This window comes from Thermobia domestica, chromosome 16 (genome assembly GCF_964235325.1).
Source record: "Thermobia domestica chromosome 16, izTheDome1.hap1.1, whole genome shotgun sequence".
NCBI lineage: Eukaryota > Metazoa > Arthropoda > Insecta > Zygentoma > Lepismatidae > Thermobia > Thermobia domestica.
Genome location: NC_137469.1, coordinates 88,633,409 through 88,651,499, shown reverse-complemented (window position 1 = coordinate 88,651,499; position 18,091 = coordinate 88,633,409). Strand labels below are relative to the sequence as shown.

The following is an 18,091-nucleotide window of genomic DNA, read 5'->3' as shown; positions in this document are numbered from 1 at the left end:
ACGGTAGATGTATTTTCCTATTTTTAATAAAATTCCACAATTCACTTGAATTCTTAGTAATAATATTTTCAGTATTACGTAAGAATGTTTCATAGGCTAATTTGATGCCATTTTTAACTTCTCTTCTCAAACGAGCAAATTCCATGTAATAGGAGGTCCTATTGGTAGTTTTTAGTTGAGATTTTCTACGAAAACTTGCCTTAGCCTTCAATTTATTAATTATGTCCTTAGTGAACCAGCACAGAAATTTTCCTGCGAGGGGCGCAAGTATCGAATACTTCATAGATAATATCATATAGCCTACTACACTTCTCCCTTCGCCGCCCAGGCATAATCGTGGGATGTTCAACTCAAACAAACCAAACCAAAATTCAAAGTTTGCGTTGTGATAACGCAAACTACAAGGAATAAGGTATCTGATGTATTGATACTATTCATATCAATACAGTTTTATTCTCTTTCTCTTTTTTTTTTTTTTTTCGTCAGAACTTCTTATTAATGCGGACTACTACATTTTCATAGTCTTTCTGTTTTATACAACACCCCGTCTGTCACTTTTGGCTTCCCGAACACCCGCAAAGCTACCCTTAGCTTCGTCAGCATTCGTCCATTTTCATTGCATCGTGTTAAATTGTATATTGCTTAAATAATTTTCGTCTGCTGAGAGAGATGGGTGATTGTCACTGCCTATCCTCATGATTCCATGAAAAAGGGTAAAGGCTACGTAAAAAAATAGCCTTCAATGCGTTGTTTCAAGAATTCTACTTCAAATCTGTTATTACTCGTTTGAAGTTCAAACAACGAATTATGGAATAAAACAATTTTAATAAAATTCATTGTATCAATATCGAAAAACATCATCTGACACTGCTGTTAATATATTTGGATAGGCTTAATCTTATAGCCTTAATGATAATTCATGTAGCCAAGGATTGAATTTATAAACCTTTGCATCGGAGGTGATCTCTCTACAACTGACTTCTTAAGTCTTTGTAGAGTTTAACATTTTAACAGTTATCTTATAATTCCTAAATCAAGGAGTAACTTTTAATTAAATGAAGGTTGAGTTGAAATAAATATAATGTTTTTAAACAGATTTATTCAAAACACAAATTTTTCTACAACACGCATTCCATTAAGCCAATTCTAGATTTAGTATGTGATTTTGTTTATAGTTGAGCAATTTAACATGTGCCTTATAATTGTACATTTTTTATTTCGAAAACTTTTTTTTTTATTTTTAAAATCTTATATTCTGCCGATTTTATTACGTATTTTGGTAAATCACATTAAATCTTACTGTTTGATAAATTTGGACACAAACTTTATATAAATCAATTCTTTGAAAAGTTAAAATGAAAATTATTTCAATTAAGTAAATTTTAATAGTAGTAATTGTTATAGTTCGCAATTAGTCTGCTTGATAGATAAACTATGATATAATAAATTATGATAGTGAAAAAGTATAAGAAAAAGCTGAACGTCTAAATGAAAAAAAAATAATACAGGTATTAATAAAATGTAACGAAGTTTATCGAAGCTAATACGTAGCCTATAGTAAGAATCACATTCATATATCATGAATTAGATTCGAAATTAAATATGTTTTGCAACGTTAAATTGCATCAACAGAAACACAAATTGCACGTTAAAAATAGCATTAAATGTGAAATAAATTAAACACTACAACTTCTTCGTTACTCATGATAGTAATCATCTTGCATTTAGTGCATATTTTAAACATATTTTACACTGTTTTGATTGTTCCTTACAACATAAAATAAAACAATAAAGACCTATTTTACTTGCAGTAGTACATCTGATAGATATTTGTGATATACAACTAATCGAAAGTGCGATGACACAAATGGTACCAAAAGTGTGACGTAGCAGTAGTACATGTGATAGATATTTGAGATATACAACTAATCGAAAGTGCGACGACACAAATGGTACCAAAAGTGTAACGTATTGAGTACAAAATATATTTTAAGAAGCATATCGTAGATCAGTTAGACCCAGACTTTAGGCACTGTTTACTTACTAAGAGTTAGTTTATTTTTGTTTTATGTCTGTTTCATTTACTTAGGAAATTATGAAAAAATCATTCCTCCTCCAGCTTTAATCAGCAACATTACACAACACGAAAACTCAATTTTTAAAGTTTAAATACTAACACATATTTACATTAGAAGCATTCGAAATATTTAATAATATTTACAAACATATTAATGTAAGAAATTAGAACATTTGTACATACAGTAAAACATAGTTCTTTTAAGTGAATTATATCATTCAAACATTGTGAAGCTTTCGATGTTAACAAAACAAAAAATTGTACTTCACAGATATCGGCATAAAATTTGATTTGAAACATGGTCTTCAAATTTAATGAACAAAATTTATTTATTATTTCTGAAAATAATATGCCAGCAAAATGTTCTATTTTATTGATGAGAGTTGTCCTTGATGAACATTAGAAAAGACCAGATTTGCTAATTGTTTTTTGAAATTACAATTTGAAGAAGACAACTGAAATTTACACCACTTAATGTTATTAGAAATATAAAGAATAAAATTATTTTTAATGAATTATTTCAAAATAGGATAATAATTTACAATACATCAATAGTACTACTGGAGTAACATCTTAATATTTCAACTGATAAAATTCTATTAAGAAATTATCAAGGATGAATTAATTAACTTACCTATGCATTTAGCATTTTGAATCATTTCATCTAAGCTGTATGATAAAAAATTAAAAGAAAGAATAATACTACTATACTACAGAATGTTTACAAAGTATTTTGTACCATCAGTGATGTAAGAATTTGCTTCCAAATGGCATTTTGAAGTAAAATTCAATAACAAAGATAATAAATAAACATATAAATAAACCATGTTTCTCGATGTTTGAAAATTTACTCTATTTGTGAATTCTATATACATATCACATATCAAATACTAATGTTGAGGGAAAACCTAACAACATTACTGGAAAAAGCGTGGTACATTTTTTTATTTTAGTTCTACTTAAAAGATGCAACAACCGACCAATCGATACTATACACACACATTTTTATACGAATATAAGACAATTGTAGTATTGTTCTATTGGTTACGTTTCAACCAACTAGCTGTTCTGCGAAACCATCCATTATAATCATTAACATTTCGTAATATTTCTTAAAGAAATTGAACAATTTATTAGGTGACTAAACACAATGACAATAGGATGATTCATAAAACATATTTTTGCTTTCACGAAACAAACAAAATAAAATACTGTAATATACTGTGTCTCTCTTCTTTATCACCTGAATATATTTGAATTTACACTGAATAAGTCTTTCATATTATGTGAGCGTGACCTTGATGTTTATAGATGTCACTATAGTGTTACTAAACCTTAGTTTCGGTCAAGTTCCTTTCATTATATTACACACACTTTCTAAACATCACAATTCGTAATCACAAACGGGGATTTTAGTCCAATGAAACATCGCATATATATTAAATATCGTATTTGATTTGCTTCTATGTCCTAATACTCATCTTCTAACATTCGACAACTTTTTCCAGGATAGAAGCATATTATGTTTCATGTTTTGCTGGCGAAATGTTAGTTTTTACACTAGATGCACTAGCAACATTATACAGAGATCAATATCAAAGTTTTTTTGTTGTTGTTGTAGAACAGTTTCACAATAAGTTACCTATTCTCAACTATCACCAGAGATTTCCCAAGAAGTATTCTTGTTTTTGAGATCATTAAAACTTTCGCTGAGTGATTTTTCCTTTTTGACAAAAATACTTCGTAACATACTCTTGAGTTGAGTTGATTTTAAGTCCCTCTCAGCTGTGAGGCTATATGAGACGGGCGTAACATACTTTTCACATGTGGGTACTACACATATTAGTGTAATATGTTAATCACTATATATAGAATTAAAGTTAAATGTCATTTCATACGTAATTCTCATACAACACTATTTTAATGTTATTAATTGGTAAATTCGCAGCAATATAAATAAATATAAGTATTTTATATATGTATCTCTTATCACTTGTTATCACTTGAAGTTCTAACAATATACTTCGATTTCAATATTAACTTACTCAAGTAATTGATCGTCTTTGGGACAATTATACTGTTGGTAAAGATGCATTTTGTAAGTCAAAATGATGTAATTTTTGTTTTAACGGATTTTTTTTTTTTTTTTTTTGCATAAAACTAACACTATGACACATATTTGGAGATTAATCTGTACCATTTCTTTCTTCAGTAAGCAGTTAAAAAAATCGTTACGAAAGTAATCAAATAGTAATCTAAATTGTATATCAATGGTATTTTTATGATATCATCAGTCATTAAAAATTGTATTATTTAGTAATATGATTGTGTTCAGTCTTCTAAGATCAAAATGTACTTGAAAATATGGGATTGTTTCTCATAATTATGAAAAACAATAATTTCTCACTTTTATAGGAACAAAATTTTCATGTACTTAGGCTATTCTAGATCAAAAATAATATTTAAAAGAATTAAAAATGAACATCCACATCTTGGAAATGATACTGAATTGATAAAGATAGCAACATGATAAGTTTTTAAGACATTTTAGAAATTAACTTAAAAAAGAATTTAACAAAAATAAGTTTTCAAACAAAAATTTGATGGTCAGATAAGTTTTCATTGTTCTAATATGAAAACGTTCTTTTCTCTTACTATTACAAGGTTTAAAACTATTTTTTTTTTGTTTGTTTGTAAGAAACTTGTTTGTTTCTAAAACTGAAAACAATGATTAAAGAGTCATGGCGCCAGTGAATTAGTTTCGGAGTGACAACATACGGAAAAAAAGGCAAATTTTAGATTAATAATAATAATTATAATTCTTAATTATGCTGATTAAAATGATAATAATCCTAAATAATAATTATTGCAATCAATCAGTCATTATTCATATAAATAAATAAAATACATTTGGTATGAGTTCTGACAATGATAAATAATATATATATTTTTTCTAATTTCTTGGAAAATTACTTCTTTCTTAGTAGATAGTTACAAGACATTATAGTAGATATATAGATGAAAATGAAGAAAAAAACTTGTAAATTTATAGCAAAGTTTAATATTGCCTTCAAGAATGAAGAAGTATTGTACTGCAATACATACAAATCACTAGTTGTATCTCTCAAGAATAATGGATAGCCTGTGTGAATTAGTTTGGAAAAAAGTAAGAGATGAAATCTAGAGGAAATGTACTGCATCCTTTCCTCTTTAAGTACCATCCCTTTCACTGTAATGAAGCAGGTGCCACAAGACCTTTTAAGGCAAGTAGGGGAGGTTGTAAGGAGTGTTGAAATCAGTGTTGAAGTGGGCCTTTGCAATGCTAGCAGGCATTGGCACCGCTTTGGCATCGATAATCTTGCCGCCTTTGTAGAACTTGTCTGAAGGAGATATCTTCTCCTTACGTCGGCAGAAAGTTGGTACAAGACTGAGATCTGGCACACGTTTCGGCAGTTTTAGGTACTCTGCGTACAGCTCTTCCAGTTCATCCTCATTTCTGTATAACATGCAGAATGCACGCATGATGAAGTAGTACAAGATTTCAATTCCACTGAGCAAGCTGAAACCCAGAAACAGACCGGCGATGCCACCAAAAGACACTGAAAAAAAAAAGAACAATAACATCATGCATTTCTCGCATATTTCACTTCCTAATTTAAGAAACTAATTACGAAAAACAAAAGCAATGAAACATCATGAGATACAGTAAATGAATAAATATAAGGGGAATTATTTGCCAAATTCCGTGGCCGAATGTTTGCTATCAATGACATATGACGCCCAATATGACAATTTGAAATTTACGACAATAATTGAATAATGAATTTAATAATAATGAATTTCAAGATAATAATTGGAAAAATCGGCTTGATTAAATTACAGTATTACAAATAATCGTATTGGAACATGTACACACGCCTAAGTATATTAGAAACCTTCAAGACTATTTCCGCGTAGTTAACCGGAAAGAACATCTTTCACGGAATGAACTTCCTTGTGAGTAGCAATAACTGAAACAAAAATTATCGTTCTCAAATTATCATCGATTATTTTCTCAACAAAGAGTTGCTTAGTCGGGGAACATACATATACAAAACTCATGCTTGCATACGCCGCTGATGATTATAAATTCTAAAATGTTGGAAACAGTGGTGATTGGAACGAAAGAGACCGTGGTAAATATAAAGCAGTGATACTAACTTGAAACTTTACAAAATCCCATCCTGAGAGGCAAAAAGTCCCTTTTTGCCCTGTAATTTTTCAATATTTTTATGAAAATATGTTACACATCTTTTACTTTTCTTTCTTCAAGATATGAGTAAATTACCCGGAAATGTTAATTTTGCTGTTTACGGTACAGACGAGTAAACATTTTGCCTTTATTGCAAGAAAAAAATTGAAAACATTGAAGGAAATAGGTACACATTTTGCCGTGAGAATGCAATTTGTCTCCATCATGCATGGGCGCCCACAGAGGGGGAAAAGAGGGGGCAATTGCCCCCCTTGGGTTTTCGAAAAAGGTTAAGTTTTATAGGCTCTTCTGGTGACAAAAGTTTGAATTTAATTACTTTTGGAAGCCGAAGATGCTTTTTTTTTTAATCTTTATTAATGATGTAGTGCTCAGAGTGTTTATAAGTTTTTTTTTTCAAAGAGGCGAAAAGATGAGAATAGCGTTGTTCGAATTCCGGAATCAAGCAAGTTGAAAGTATACTAACAGAAAGAAAGCTAGTTGCTATACTATCTTCCATCTTTTTCCGCACAAAACATGATATATCTCTTCGAGGTGATAAATCAAACTCGGTTGTGTTCTTTGATCGTTAAACTTGAGTCGTTTTGAGGAATGATTAGCGTCATACTAAAGGCCTGACTACTGCAGGAAACATATATTAGTCGAACTCTTTAGTATAGCACTAATCACTCGTCAGAACCGCTCTGCATAAGGCCCAGTGTGTTCAAAGAACACATTGAAGTACGCTCGGCAATGCTAAATATACTTCACAATGAATTCAAAATGAATTGATTTCAGTTTGTGAAAAGGAATTTTAAAATGTTTTAGTTAAGGAAGCAAATAAAGAAAATCATTCTGAGTAATTGCTAATGAAAGTGTGGGCATTTCTGGTGTAGAGCAGTTGTCAGTAGGAATTAGATATTTAGACTCAACTCTAAATCAACCCAAAATAGAAGAATTCCTTGGTTTTGTGGCTCTACAGGAACTTAATGCAAAGACAATTGTAACTGAAGTTTTATCCTTTTTGTCAAAATGTGACCTTGATATGTCGAAATTATGTGGACAGTGTTATGACGGTGGTGTAAACAGAATAATACAAAACCAAAATCCTAAGGCGTTATTTCTTCACAGTACTAGCCATAAATTAAATTTGGTTATTAATGACACTAATGAAGTTAAAAACATTTGAAATTCAGTTGCAACTACCTAGGTATACAAAATATAATCATTTTTTTTTTCGTGAAATCTTCAGATGAAATCTTGTCCTTAATGTGCCTGTCTTCTGTGAAACATGGTGGTCTGCAAAGAACAAAAGCATCAGAATATTTTTGGAAAAATCTCAGAAATAGTGAATTGACTGAAACAGCTGTCCTCTGGTGGAAGCAGAAGCGTGCAACAAAGTGCTCATTACCTTCTTACATTCTTCAGCGTCATCTGATACATTTATATCAATGCACATCATGGCCAAATACAGTGCTATTTTAGAGCCAACTACAAATACTCTAGCGGCCCGCGTAGCGTAGTTGCTAACGCTCTAGCCTTCTGTGCGAGCGGTCCCGGGTTCGATTTCCGGTGGGGGCACTCGGTCGAAAAAGTGTAAAGCGCTTTTTCAGGCCAGCCAAACGTAAAAGAGTAAAACGCCTTTTCAGGCCCGGCAGAGTAAAACGCTTTCCTGGAGGGTACCTAACTCATAGGTCCCAGGTCGCTTCCTTCCTTTCCCAATCCTTTCTTCCTTCTCTTTCCTTGGATAGTGTGCTCGCCGTTATCCCTCAAAACGTGACGGGCTAAATTGCCTTAGATGCCGAAAACACTTAAATCTACATCCTAAATCCTACAAATGCTCTACAGGGAGAGGCAATAGATCTTTCCAAGATACAAGAACACATTAAAGTTAGTTTGGACATGTTTGAAAATCATCGCTGATATGTCACCAACTGCTTTCACCAACTTTTACATCTTGTACATGGGGTCCTGGGTTCGATTCCAGCTCGCGCCAAGTGAACTTTGTTTTTGGACAAACACCGTGTGCGTGGGTTTTATCGGGGTTCTCTCGTTTTCTCCCACTTTCTTCATTCCACCATTTCATTCATTTCTCATCATCACCGTCTCCTTTAGCCTAGCCGGGTTAATCGTGGGACGTAAAACTTAAAAAATTCATTTCATTTGCTTTCACCAACTATACACAGCTACAGAAGTCTCGTTTGTCATTGTTGGGAGTGTAACAGAAATATTTCTTTCACTTCCAGCGACTACTTGCACAGTAGAACGTTCATTTAATACTTTAATGAGAATAAAAACTTGGTTACGCTCAAGAATGGAGGAGGAAAGACTCAGTGGACTGTGTATATTGTGTCCACCGAAAACATGAGCTTGTAAACAAAAATGTGTTCATAGAGCAAGCAATTACAATATTTGCTAAGGAGAGTCCTCGTCGGCTAGAATTTCTGTTCAACCAACACCAGTGAATGAAATGTAGAAAAAGTAGATTATTTGTGTTGTGTCTTTCTCCTGCCAATGCTATTCTAATATCTAATCTGTTGACTTTTTAAATATATGCTTACTATAGACCCTATAGTTAATGAGGATATACTATGTGCTAAAATAATTTATCAGTTCAACATAAAGGATTACGTGCATACGTCTTTTGATGTGATTGTGTGAGAGTGGGATATATATGTATGTGTATGTGTGTGTCTTGCCCCTCCTTGGAAAAAATCCTGCGGGCGCCCATGCCATCATGCCTTTGTGCTATCATTTTCTACTGAACACAATCATAGTTAAGGCTTCAGGAGTGTTTCAGAAGTTGGTTTCTTGCTTGGTATTTACTTTTTTCCCTCTTTCTTTAGAGAACACTTATGTTACTTGATGCTTGGGTTTTCCGAGTCAAACATGATTAAGTTACTTCATAAACTAATTGGACACTGTCATGTACTTTTCCAATAATAAACAAAGTAATTCGCTCCAATATTGAACAATTAACACTAATTTCACGTTGATTACTGAGTAGTTACTAAGGTTGATTTTCTTTTCGACCAAACAAGTACACCTGCTTTGAATGTAGCTCAAGCAATTTCATTGAACTTGAACTTGAACTTTCAGGGAACTTGAACATTTTGTTATGCGTGGATAAAATATCACAACAGATACGTTACTAATTTTGAAGGTAATTCTCCATTATCCTTTTTCGAAAATAAAAATTTAAAAATCCTACGAAATGGAATTTTCTCGACGGATTGACATCATTGCTATGAGGAGGAAGGAAGTCCGGGAGGAAGGGAAAGGATATTCTATAAAGAGGTGACTACTAGCTTCTGATTAAGTAGAATTATTTACACCAATTTATACTGAAATTATTAAGGACTGATATACTGTTGTATACAGTTCATAGGTCAATAATGAGGGGTCCTCACACCTTTTCGCTAAGCGGAGTAATACTTACCGAGAAGATCTACCCATCCGAACAACACCTCTCGTTTGTAACGAACCATTGGCCATGATACAAAACCAACCTCCAACAGATCTTCTTCAGACCTTAAAAACAAAGATAATTAATATTACTTCCATGCATCTTGAAAACTATGGTTTAAAATGTTGCAAACTGAAGATTTTCCATATTTAAGTATAATTTGTCACTGGTTAATTCATTTGATTGGAAAATCAAACATTTAACTATACAGACCCTTCAATATGATCTATTGGCAACTTCAGTAACTTAAAAAAGTTCAGTGTTAATTATGACCAATCTGTAGGTTCTACACAGTTTCTTGTATTACATTCGTTTTTATTCATAATGTCTTAGCGATAAAGTAAATAGAATCCTGGTTGAGGTAACCAATTTATAACACCACGTTTTTAGGGTATTGAAAATTAATGAATACATATCGGGCAGCTCCAAGATTGGATCGCCAATTTATAGCACCTCAGTTTCATATATTAAAGCAAAGGGGTCGCCGATTTATAACAGTCTTAATAAGCATGCGCAACAAATTCTTTTATCAAAAGATTCCAAATTCTTGTTAAGTGGCTAATCGGAATGAAAGACTCAACGTCGTTAACTTAAGTTAAATGAAAGAAAAGAAAGAAAAAAAATCAAACTTACATATGCTTAACTCTATGAGCAGTATTCGAAATTATAAAATTGAAATTTGGTCGTGATGTTTATTTGTGCCAATCAGTCAACAGTTACATTGTAATTATCAAGAACAACAGAATAAAGTTGGTTGAATATTTGCCTACATCGCAGTACTTTCAAACAATTACGATATTATCTTAATACATTGACTTAACATCAGAGTCGTATCCATTCTTACATTTCAATGTCTTTACAATATATATTCAGTTCGTAATCACTCGAGATCGACAGTCCATATGCTCTAATTATCCATTTAACAAAATGACATTATCATTATTAAAATTATTGCTAAATAGACGTTCATTATCCATAACCCTGTCCATATTATTGGAATTAGGCAACAACATAAGCCTACACGACTGCTACTACATTATCATTGCACTCTAGCACAAGTAAGTAGCATGTATCAATCGTACATAATACATCTACAAAAAAAAAAATAAATCTACTATTAATGAGATGAGGTATTTACAAATGGAAAAAAAAAATGCTCTACTTCTACTTCTCTACGCCAGGGTTTACATATTTTATGAGAGATTAGAACGTCATTATCAACATTATTATCATTTTTAACTTCACACTATAATGTCATAAAATTTTCAAGAGCAATGGACACATGATAAAATTTAGATTGTGTTTAAGAACGACAAATTGACTAAATGTGAATACGTATATGTTTATCAGTAAAGTTGAGCATCAGTTAGCTACGCTGACTTCCGATGAGGCAAATATATAAGAAATTCCATGACGCGTGAATGGCACCCTTAAAATAAATATATGCCCAAGACAGAGTCTTGCACGGACGCGTATTTTAACAAGATTTTAAGTATAAACAAAATAAAAGAAACTACAACTGAAGGTGAGCTGAAGTCTGCATAGATCGAGTATGCACTTACATATCATGAGACAACAGCAATGAAAAAAAAAAAAAACCCGAGTCATATGGACGAAATCATTTTCGAAATATAAATTCTTAACCTACATAAAGCCCTAACCTACGCAATTTGAAATACATGTTAAAACAAAAAAAAAAAAAAAACATATCGCGAAACATAATAACAGGACATTATTTTACCGTAAGCACACAAGTTCAATTTACGTAACCTAAGCAAGCAATCAAAATATGTATTTCCCAAAATATATATCACGAGACAAAATAATAGCACATTGTTTAACCGTCAGCACACAAGTTCAATCTAACTAACCTAAACAAGCAATTGAAATATATTTTTCCCGAAATATATCACAAGACTAAACAATATGACACTATTTAACCGTAAATGCACAAGTTCAATTTTACCTAACCTAAACAAGTAATCGAAATATACATTTCCAAAATATATCACGAGACAAAACAATATGACACTATTTAACCGTAAATGCACAAGTTCAATTTTACCTAACCTAAACAAGTAATCGAAATATACATTTCCAAAATATATCACGAGACAAAACAATATGACACTATTTAACCGTAAATGCACAAGTTCAATTTTACCTAACCTAAACAAGTAATCGAAATATACATTTCCAAAATATATCACGAGACAAAACAATATGACACTATTTAACCGTAAATGCACAAGTTCAATTTTACCTAACCCAAACAAGTAATCGAAGTATACATTTCCCAAAATATATCACGAGACAACATAGTATGACATTGTTTAATAGTAAACACACAATCTAATCTCCTAACCTAACAATCAAATAGCTGTATATTGTGGGATACGTTCAATTTAAATCTTACCTAACCTAACACGCAATTAAAAATATATTATCTAATAAGGTACACGTTAAAAATGACATCTTAAGTGAAAATATCACTTAATCTAACAGTAAAGAAAATCGTATCAATTGTTACATGGAAAATATTAATATCAAGCGGTGCGCTTAAAGTAAAGTTCACCAACAATTTTCGATGTTGATCACATATTCTTATGATATCATGCTATTGAGTGGTAACGAGATGAGCTGTCTAAACGCGTAACGCCCTTTACTTTAACTACACATATTTATTTCAAAGCACTCCATTTGTCGAGTTAATGAATCTGTCTATGATCGGAACAAGAAGAAAATAAGATAAAATGGATAGAGATTACCAAATCGATGGGGTTCCTACAAGATATTCCTCTCAGTTCTTGTCACCTGGATCCTTGGCTTCACCGGACAGAATAGGTTACCAAACCTATTTATTACACGTCGCAATCTATCTCTTCGGATAATCGTTCCACGTCCTATTGAATATGGGACTTGGCCCCTTTATCCGACGAGATGAACTCCAACTGCTACACTTCCTGCCCCATTACTTCCTATTACTCGTAATGGCGGAAATGATATTCGATGGCTTTGGCCAAAAATTGTTTCAATGAATTTCCACTTCTGTCGGTTCCTCAGTGTTTCTTTTCCTCCCAAACTAAGTTAGGTTTTCCAATAAATAATTTATAGTAGGTTAACGTCCAAAATTTACACTTTTGATTACAAAATTTCTATTTTTAAGGAACCGACTTAAGCCATCGTTCTTTCTATGTTGTAAAACGGCGTTTCACTGCGTCATCATCTTCGCTTCACCAGACCTTAATAATAGCGATTTAATATTGTATAGTTGATTACGAACAAAAACAAATTTATACTCCTTCTATTATTATACAAAACCCTAGGTAAATAAACAAACATTTTACCTCTTAAATAACATATCCCGAGTATTAAAAGTACTCCTGTAATAAAGGTTTTACAACTCAGTTAGTTCTTGCAGTTATTTGGTATCACTATAACAACTATCGTTCCCGCTATGTAGAAGAATCGCCATCTTGGCGATGTTAGCTTTACGTATAGCGATTTCTATGCCCTCTTGCGACCGTAACCGAAATGATCGCTATGCTCTTAACAAAAGAATGACGGCAAGCAATAGCGAGAAATAACATGATGAATAAAATTGTCGTACGATCGTATTTCTGGATTGATATTATTATGAGGTAAAGTAAATTAAGGTAGATTAAAGTAGAGTAAAAATGTAAATTAAATTTTCACTATATTAAGCTATAACCTGAGTTGAATTATTACAGTAACGCGAAAAACATTGTAAAAAGAAACAATTCGAAATTTTGTGATAAACTATTGGTGTGTTTGCGTATCTCATATGTGTTTTGGATATCGCATATAAAACTAATAACTCTACGAATCTTTGGAGGCACTCGGGTGCAGTGTTAAAATACACGGACCAACTTTAACGCTGCCTAAGCAGCCGGTAAACATTACAATACGGATAAACATTACAATCCAGGAGCCAACTCAAATAAAATGTAAACAACCGTTAATCGGTCGGTTACATTTTTTCCCGGCGGCTTTAGAAAAAAAAATTTTTTAACTACTTAAAACATTAACATTTAAAAAAAATTTTTTTTATTTTTTATTTTTTTTTATTTTTTTTGCGACTATTTAAAGTCTTTTAACAATTCTTCTCTCTTTTCTGGAGAGCAATTGAACAATTTTATATTTGATAAATTTTGAGTCGGCACTTCTCTCCCCTCCAAATCTTTTAAAGAAACAGAGTTGTGATGCACTCGAGTCACAACAAAAGGCCCTGCGAATACAGGCATATACTTATGTGTGATCTTCTTAAACGCATCCGATTGAAAATGGGTTTTAACCATCACCAAGTCCTTTTCCTTAATTTCAATCACATTATTTTGCGACTTTCGTTTTCTTTTTGATAACAAACGGGGTTCCACCTGAATATGCCGTTTAGAATTTTTTACTGTTTTCAATTCAGAAGGCCATGGAAATTTTTCTCGAAATCTATCAACAGCCGAGTAAGAAATGAACACTTCAGCAGGCGTACATCCAATGGTACTATTGTAGGAATAGTTTAGTAAGTCTTGCGCCGTCTTAAGCACTGTTTTCCACTTAGTGTGGTTATGGCTGCACAATAATCGAATAATTCGATTGAGTTCTCGATGTGAACGTTCCACTATGCCATTCCCAGAAGGGTTGTATGGCGAGACCAAGATGTGTTGAATTTGGTGATCATTACAATAAGTCTTCCACGTGTTCGAGAGGAACTGTGGGCCCTGGTCGGATATAATAAAATTTGGGTAAGGGAAGAGGTAGAAATATTCTTTTTCTAACGTCCGAACAATCTCAGCAGCTGTGGCAGTCCTCAACGGCAAATAACATAGAAACCGTGAATGGACATCAACAATTGAGAGAATGTAGTAGAATCCATAACTACATGGCAATTTCCCCACGAGATCTATGCACAATTTGATATGTGGCTTATCTGCCTCAATATGCAGATCCTCACGAGCAATAATTCTATTGGAGAACTTCGTTCGGGCACACAATTCACAATTATTGATGAAGTTTTGAAACGTACGTTTTTGTCCTTTCCAGAAAAACAATTCTTGGACTAATTTCAAACATTTGCTAACACCAAAATGCCCCGTTTCATGAACTCTCCTAATCGTTCTCTCAATTAATGACTCCGGGATTACTAGCAGCCAATGTTTCGTTTTTAAATTTTGGACATATACCAAATTATTTACTATACGAATTCGAGAATCGGCACTGTCTGACATTTTCGCTTTTAATTCGGTACAGTACTTATCACCCGCTTGCATTTGCATTAACTCATTTACAGTGAACCACGTACTCTCATCGTAACAAACAAAATTAACAAAATTAATAGAATTAACATGGTACTCTTCAGGTTCGGCAGGGAGTTCTGGAGTATTGCGACTCAATATGTCGGCTATTTTATTGTCCACTCCCATAATATGCTCGAACCGAAGATCGAACCTCTGTAACTTTAACAAAATTTTTGTGGTTCGGGGATCTAAGTTTTGTAACGTAAAAGCGTATGTTACTGCGCTGTTGTCACAATGGACCGTAACTTTTCTACCTAAAATGTAATACGAGAAATGCTCGCACAGAAACAATACTGCCAGCAACTCCAGTTGAAAAATCGAATAGGAAACTTCATATAACTTTAATTTTCTACTTGCGTATCCGATAACGAGAAGTTCTCCAGTATCATCATACTGAGCCAGATAGCCGGCCAAATTTTCTAGAGACGCATCTGAAAATAAGTGAAACGGTTGGTCGAAATTAGGTTGACTGAGTGCTGGAGGCTCACTCAACAATTCCCTCAATTGTTGGAATCTACTCAGCAGTTCCTCAGTTAGACAATATTTCTTGTCTTTCTTTAACAAATCGAAAAACGGCGCTGTTAGAGCAGCGAACTGAGGAATGAATTTTCTTCGCCAGGAAAGAATGCCTAAAAAGGACCGAAGTTTCTTCTTGGTTTTCGGTATAGGAAAATACTTTATCGCTTCATTTTGCTTGGGATTCGGCTTTAATTCCTTCCCATTCACAATGTGTCCCAAAAATAAAATTTCAGACTTGACGAACTGACACTTCTTGAAATTTAGTGCAAAATTTCCAAAAGGTAGAATTTCAAAGAGTTGTTCTAAATGGATAAAATGTTCGTCAAAAGTAGAGCTAAAACACATCAAATCGTCTAAATACACTACAACAAATTTTCTAGTATCTAGTCCAAAATATGAGTTCATCACATTTTGGAAGATACTAGGACTAGACTTTAAACCCATTGGTAGGACACATAATACATACTGTCGACCCAAATATATAAAACTTGTGGATGCGAAGGAATCAGGATGCAGTCGAATGCCATAATATCCCATTGTAGCATCCATGGAGCTAAAGATTTTAGCTCCAGAGATGCGAGTGAGAATTTCATTAATAGGTTCGACCTGTATTTTAGGACTTACGACCTTTAAGTTCAGTAATCTCAGGTCGATTACAGGTCTAACACCCCCTGAGGATTTTCGCACGCAATGAATTGGGTTGCGATAACTGCTGGGATGTTCTTTAGCTATACCCAACCTTATCCATTTGTTCAACTCCTCCTCAAACTCTTTTTGCATAGCCTGAGGGATTGGATAGATCTTTCCGACCACGGGTTCTTGGTCTGTTAATTCTATTTTATAAGGTTCGCATCGGATGGGTTTGGGGTATTCGCAAAATAAGTGCTTGAATTTAAGGAGCAAATTTTCTAATTTTAATTTTATATCATCATCTAAATCATCGCGACTTTTAATGTAGTCTTTAATTTCCAATTCAGAAATCTCACCGTAATCTCTACATTGTTCGTAAGAAGAAGAAAGAATTTGGTTAGGTTCACGTAATTCCGAATTAGTATCTAAATGAACAAGGAGTATCTTTGGATAAGAGATATCCAGAGTTACTTCTTCCTCACTATTATTTTTCAAGATTAACTTTCTGTGATGACTATCCAGAGTAACTCTAAACTTAGCAAAGAATGGCGAGCCCAATAACAGTCCAGCTTTCATGTCCTTCACTACAAAGACTGGGACATTAAAAAGATTATCTTGTATATTTAAGGTTAATTCAAGCAATCCCTTAACAGGAAAATTATCTTTACCTGCAAACGCAGTTAAGTGTACACTTGGCACTGGTTTGAGTTTTGCCGAACGAAAGGAATTTTGTAGGTTCTGCCAAATATTATAATTTAAAAGATTTAATTCAGCGCCCGTGTCAAGGATACACTTAATTTGCATTTCCCCCACCTTGCAATCTATAGAAGGGGAAGGAAATATCTCGAAATCTTGTTTGGACATATTCCCTTCTTCTTCTTTTAACACAAAATAAGTTAGTAATTTTAAAGAAGACTCACTTTCAATCGACACATTTTCTTTCTCAAAAGAATAAAGTTTACTAACATTTTGATTCGGGGAGAGAAGTTGGTTGGAGCAGCCGTCGTCTCCCCTCAGTGACGACTGCTCAACATGTTTTCCGAAACAACAACCGGATTTGTCGGTTCCGCAGTCACCGAAGGGTACGGTGGACGTAAAGCGGAAGTGACAGTAGTCACAACAGGTAAGTTTTGGGGAAACGAAGAAGTTACCATAGTAACCGAAGGACCTGGCATCATAACCGGTTTCATATTACTAAAATTATACATTCCCGGTACCGTGTAAGGTACTGGTACCGGTACACCCCCATACATCGGAACCGGCGGAATACTGTTCATGGGTCTAAAGTTATTATTTCTATTCTTTTCCCATGCTTGTTTCTGATTTCGGTTTTTTTTCCAGTTGTTACGATATGATCTCCCGTTGAAATTTTGAGGTTTGTTTCCAAATTGAAAATTGGAGCTATTTTCTCTGACACTACCTTCATTGCAGATCGGCTCCGTTTGCACTGCATTGTCGGTTCGATTAGTGTTATTAGGTAAGAAGAATGTTTTCCTAACCTGTGGTTTCCTAGGTGGAAATTTTGAACTACCCTGATTTCCTAAGGAAGGAGTTGGACTACATTCCAACTCAGCTATTCGTAGCATCAGGTCTTGCACTGTGCTGACTGAACCTAACTTCAAAATTTTCGCTTCTTCCTCAGGAAGGCAATCTAAAATCAGATCCTTCAACTCCTGATCTGAAGGTGAAGTTACTATTGAATTATATCTTTCGACAATATGCCGCACAAACCCTAGCAAGGAAGAATGTTTCGATTTGTCATATCGTAGCGAGTAGAGGTGGCGCTTTTGTGCCCTCTCTAATCGCTCCGATATGTATTGCAGTTTGAAAAGCCGCAAAAAGTCAGGGAAAGATTTTAT

At 33.5% G+C, this 18,091-nt stretch overlaps 1 protein-coding gene across 1 annotated transcript in view; it reads right to left on the bottom strand.

The window, feature by feature from the left end:
* Positions 1 to 1,079: 1,079 nt before the first annotated feature.
* Positions 1,080 to 18,091, bottom strand: part of ppk23 (amiloride-sensitive sodium channel pickpocket 23) — a 133,878-nt gene continuing 116,866 nt past the window's right edge. The window contains exons 9-10 of the mRNA XM_081742728.1: positions 9,745 to 9,836; positions 1,080 to 5,676 (exon numbers count right to left, since the gene is read on the bottom strand). Coding sequence (XP_081598854.1) covers positions 5,336 to 5,676; positions 9,745 to 9,836 — 433 coding nt within the window. The 3' untranslated portion in view covers positions 1,080 to 5,335. The remainder of the gene's footprint in view (positions 5,677 to 9,744; positions 9,837 to 18,091) is intronic.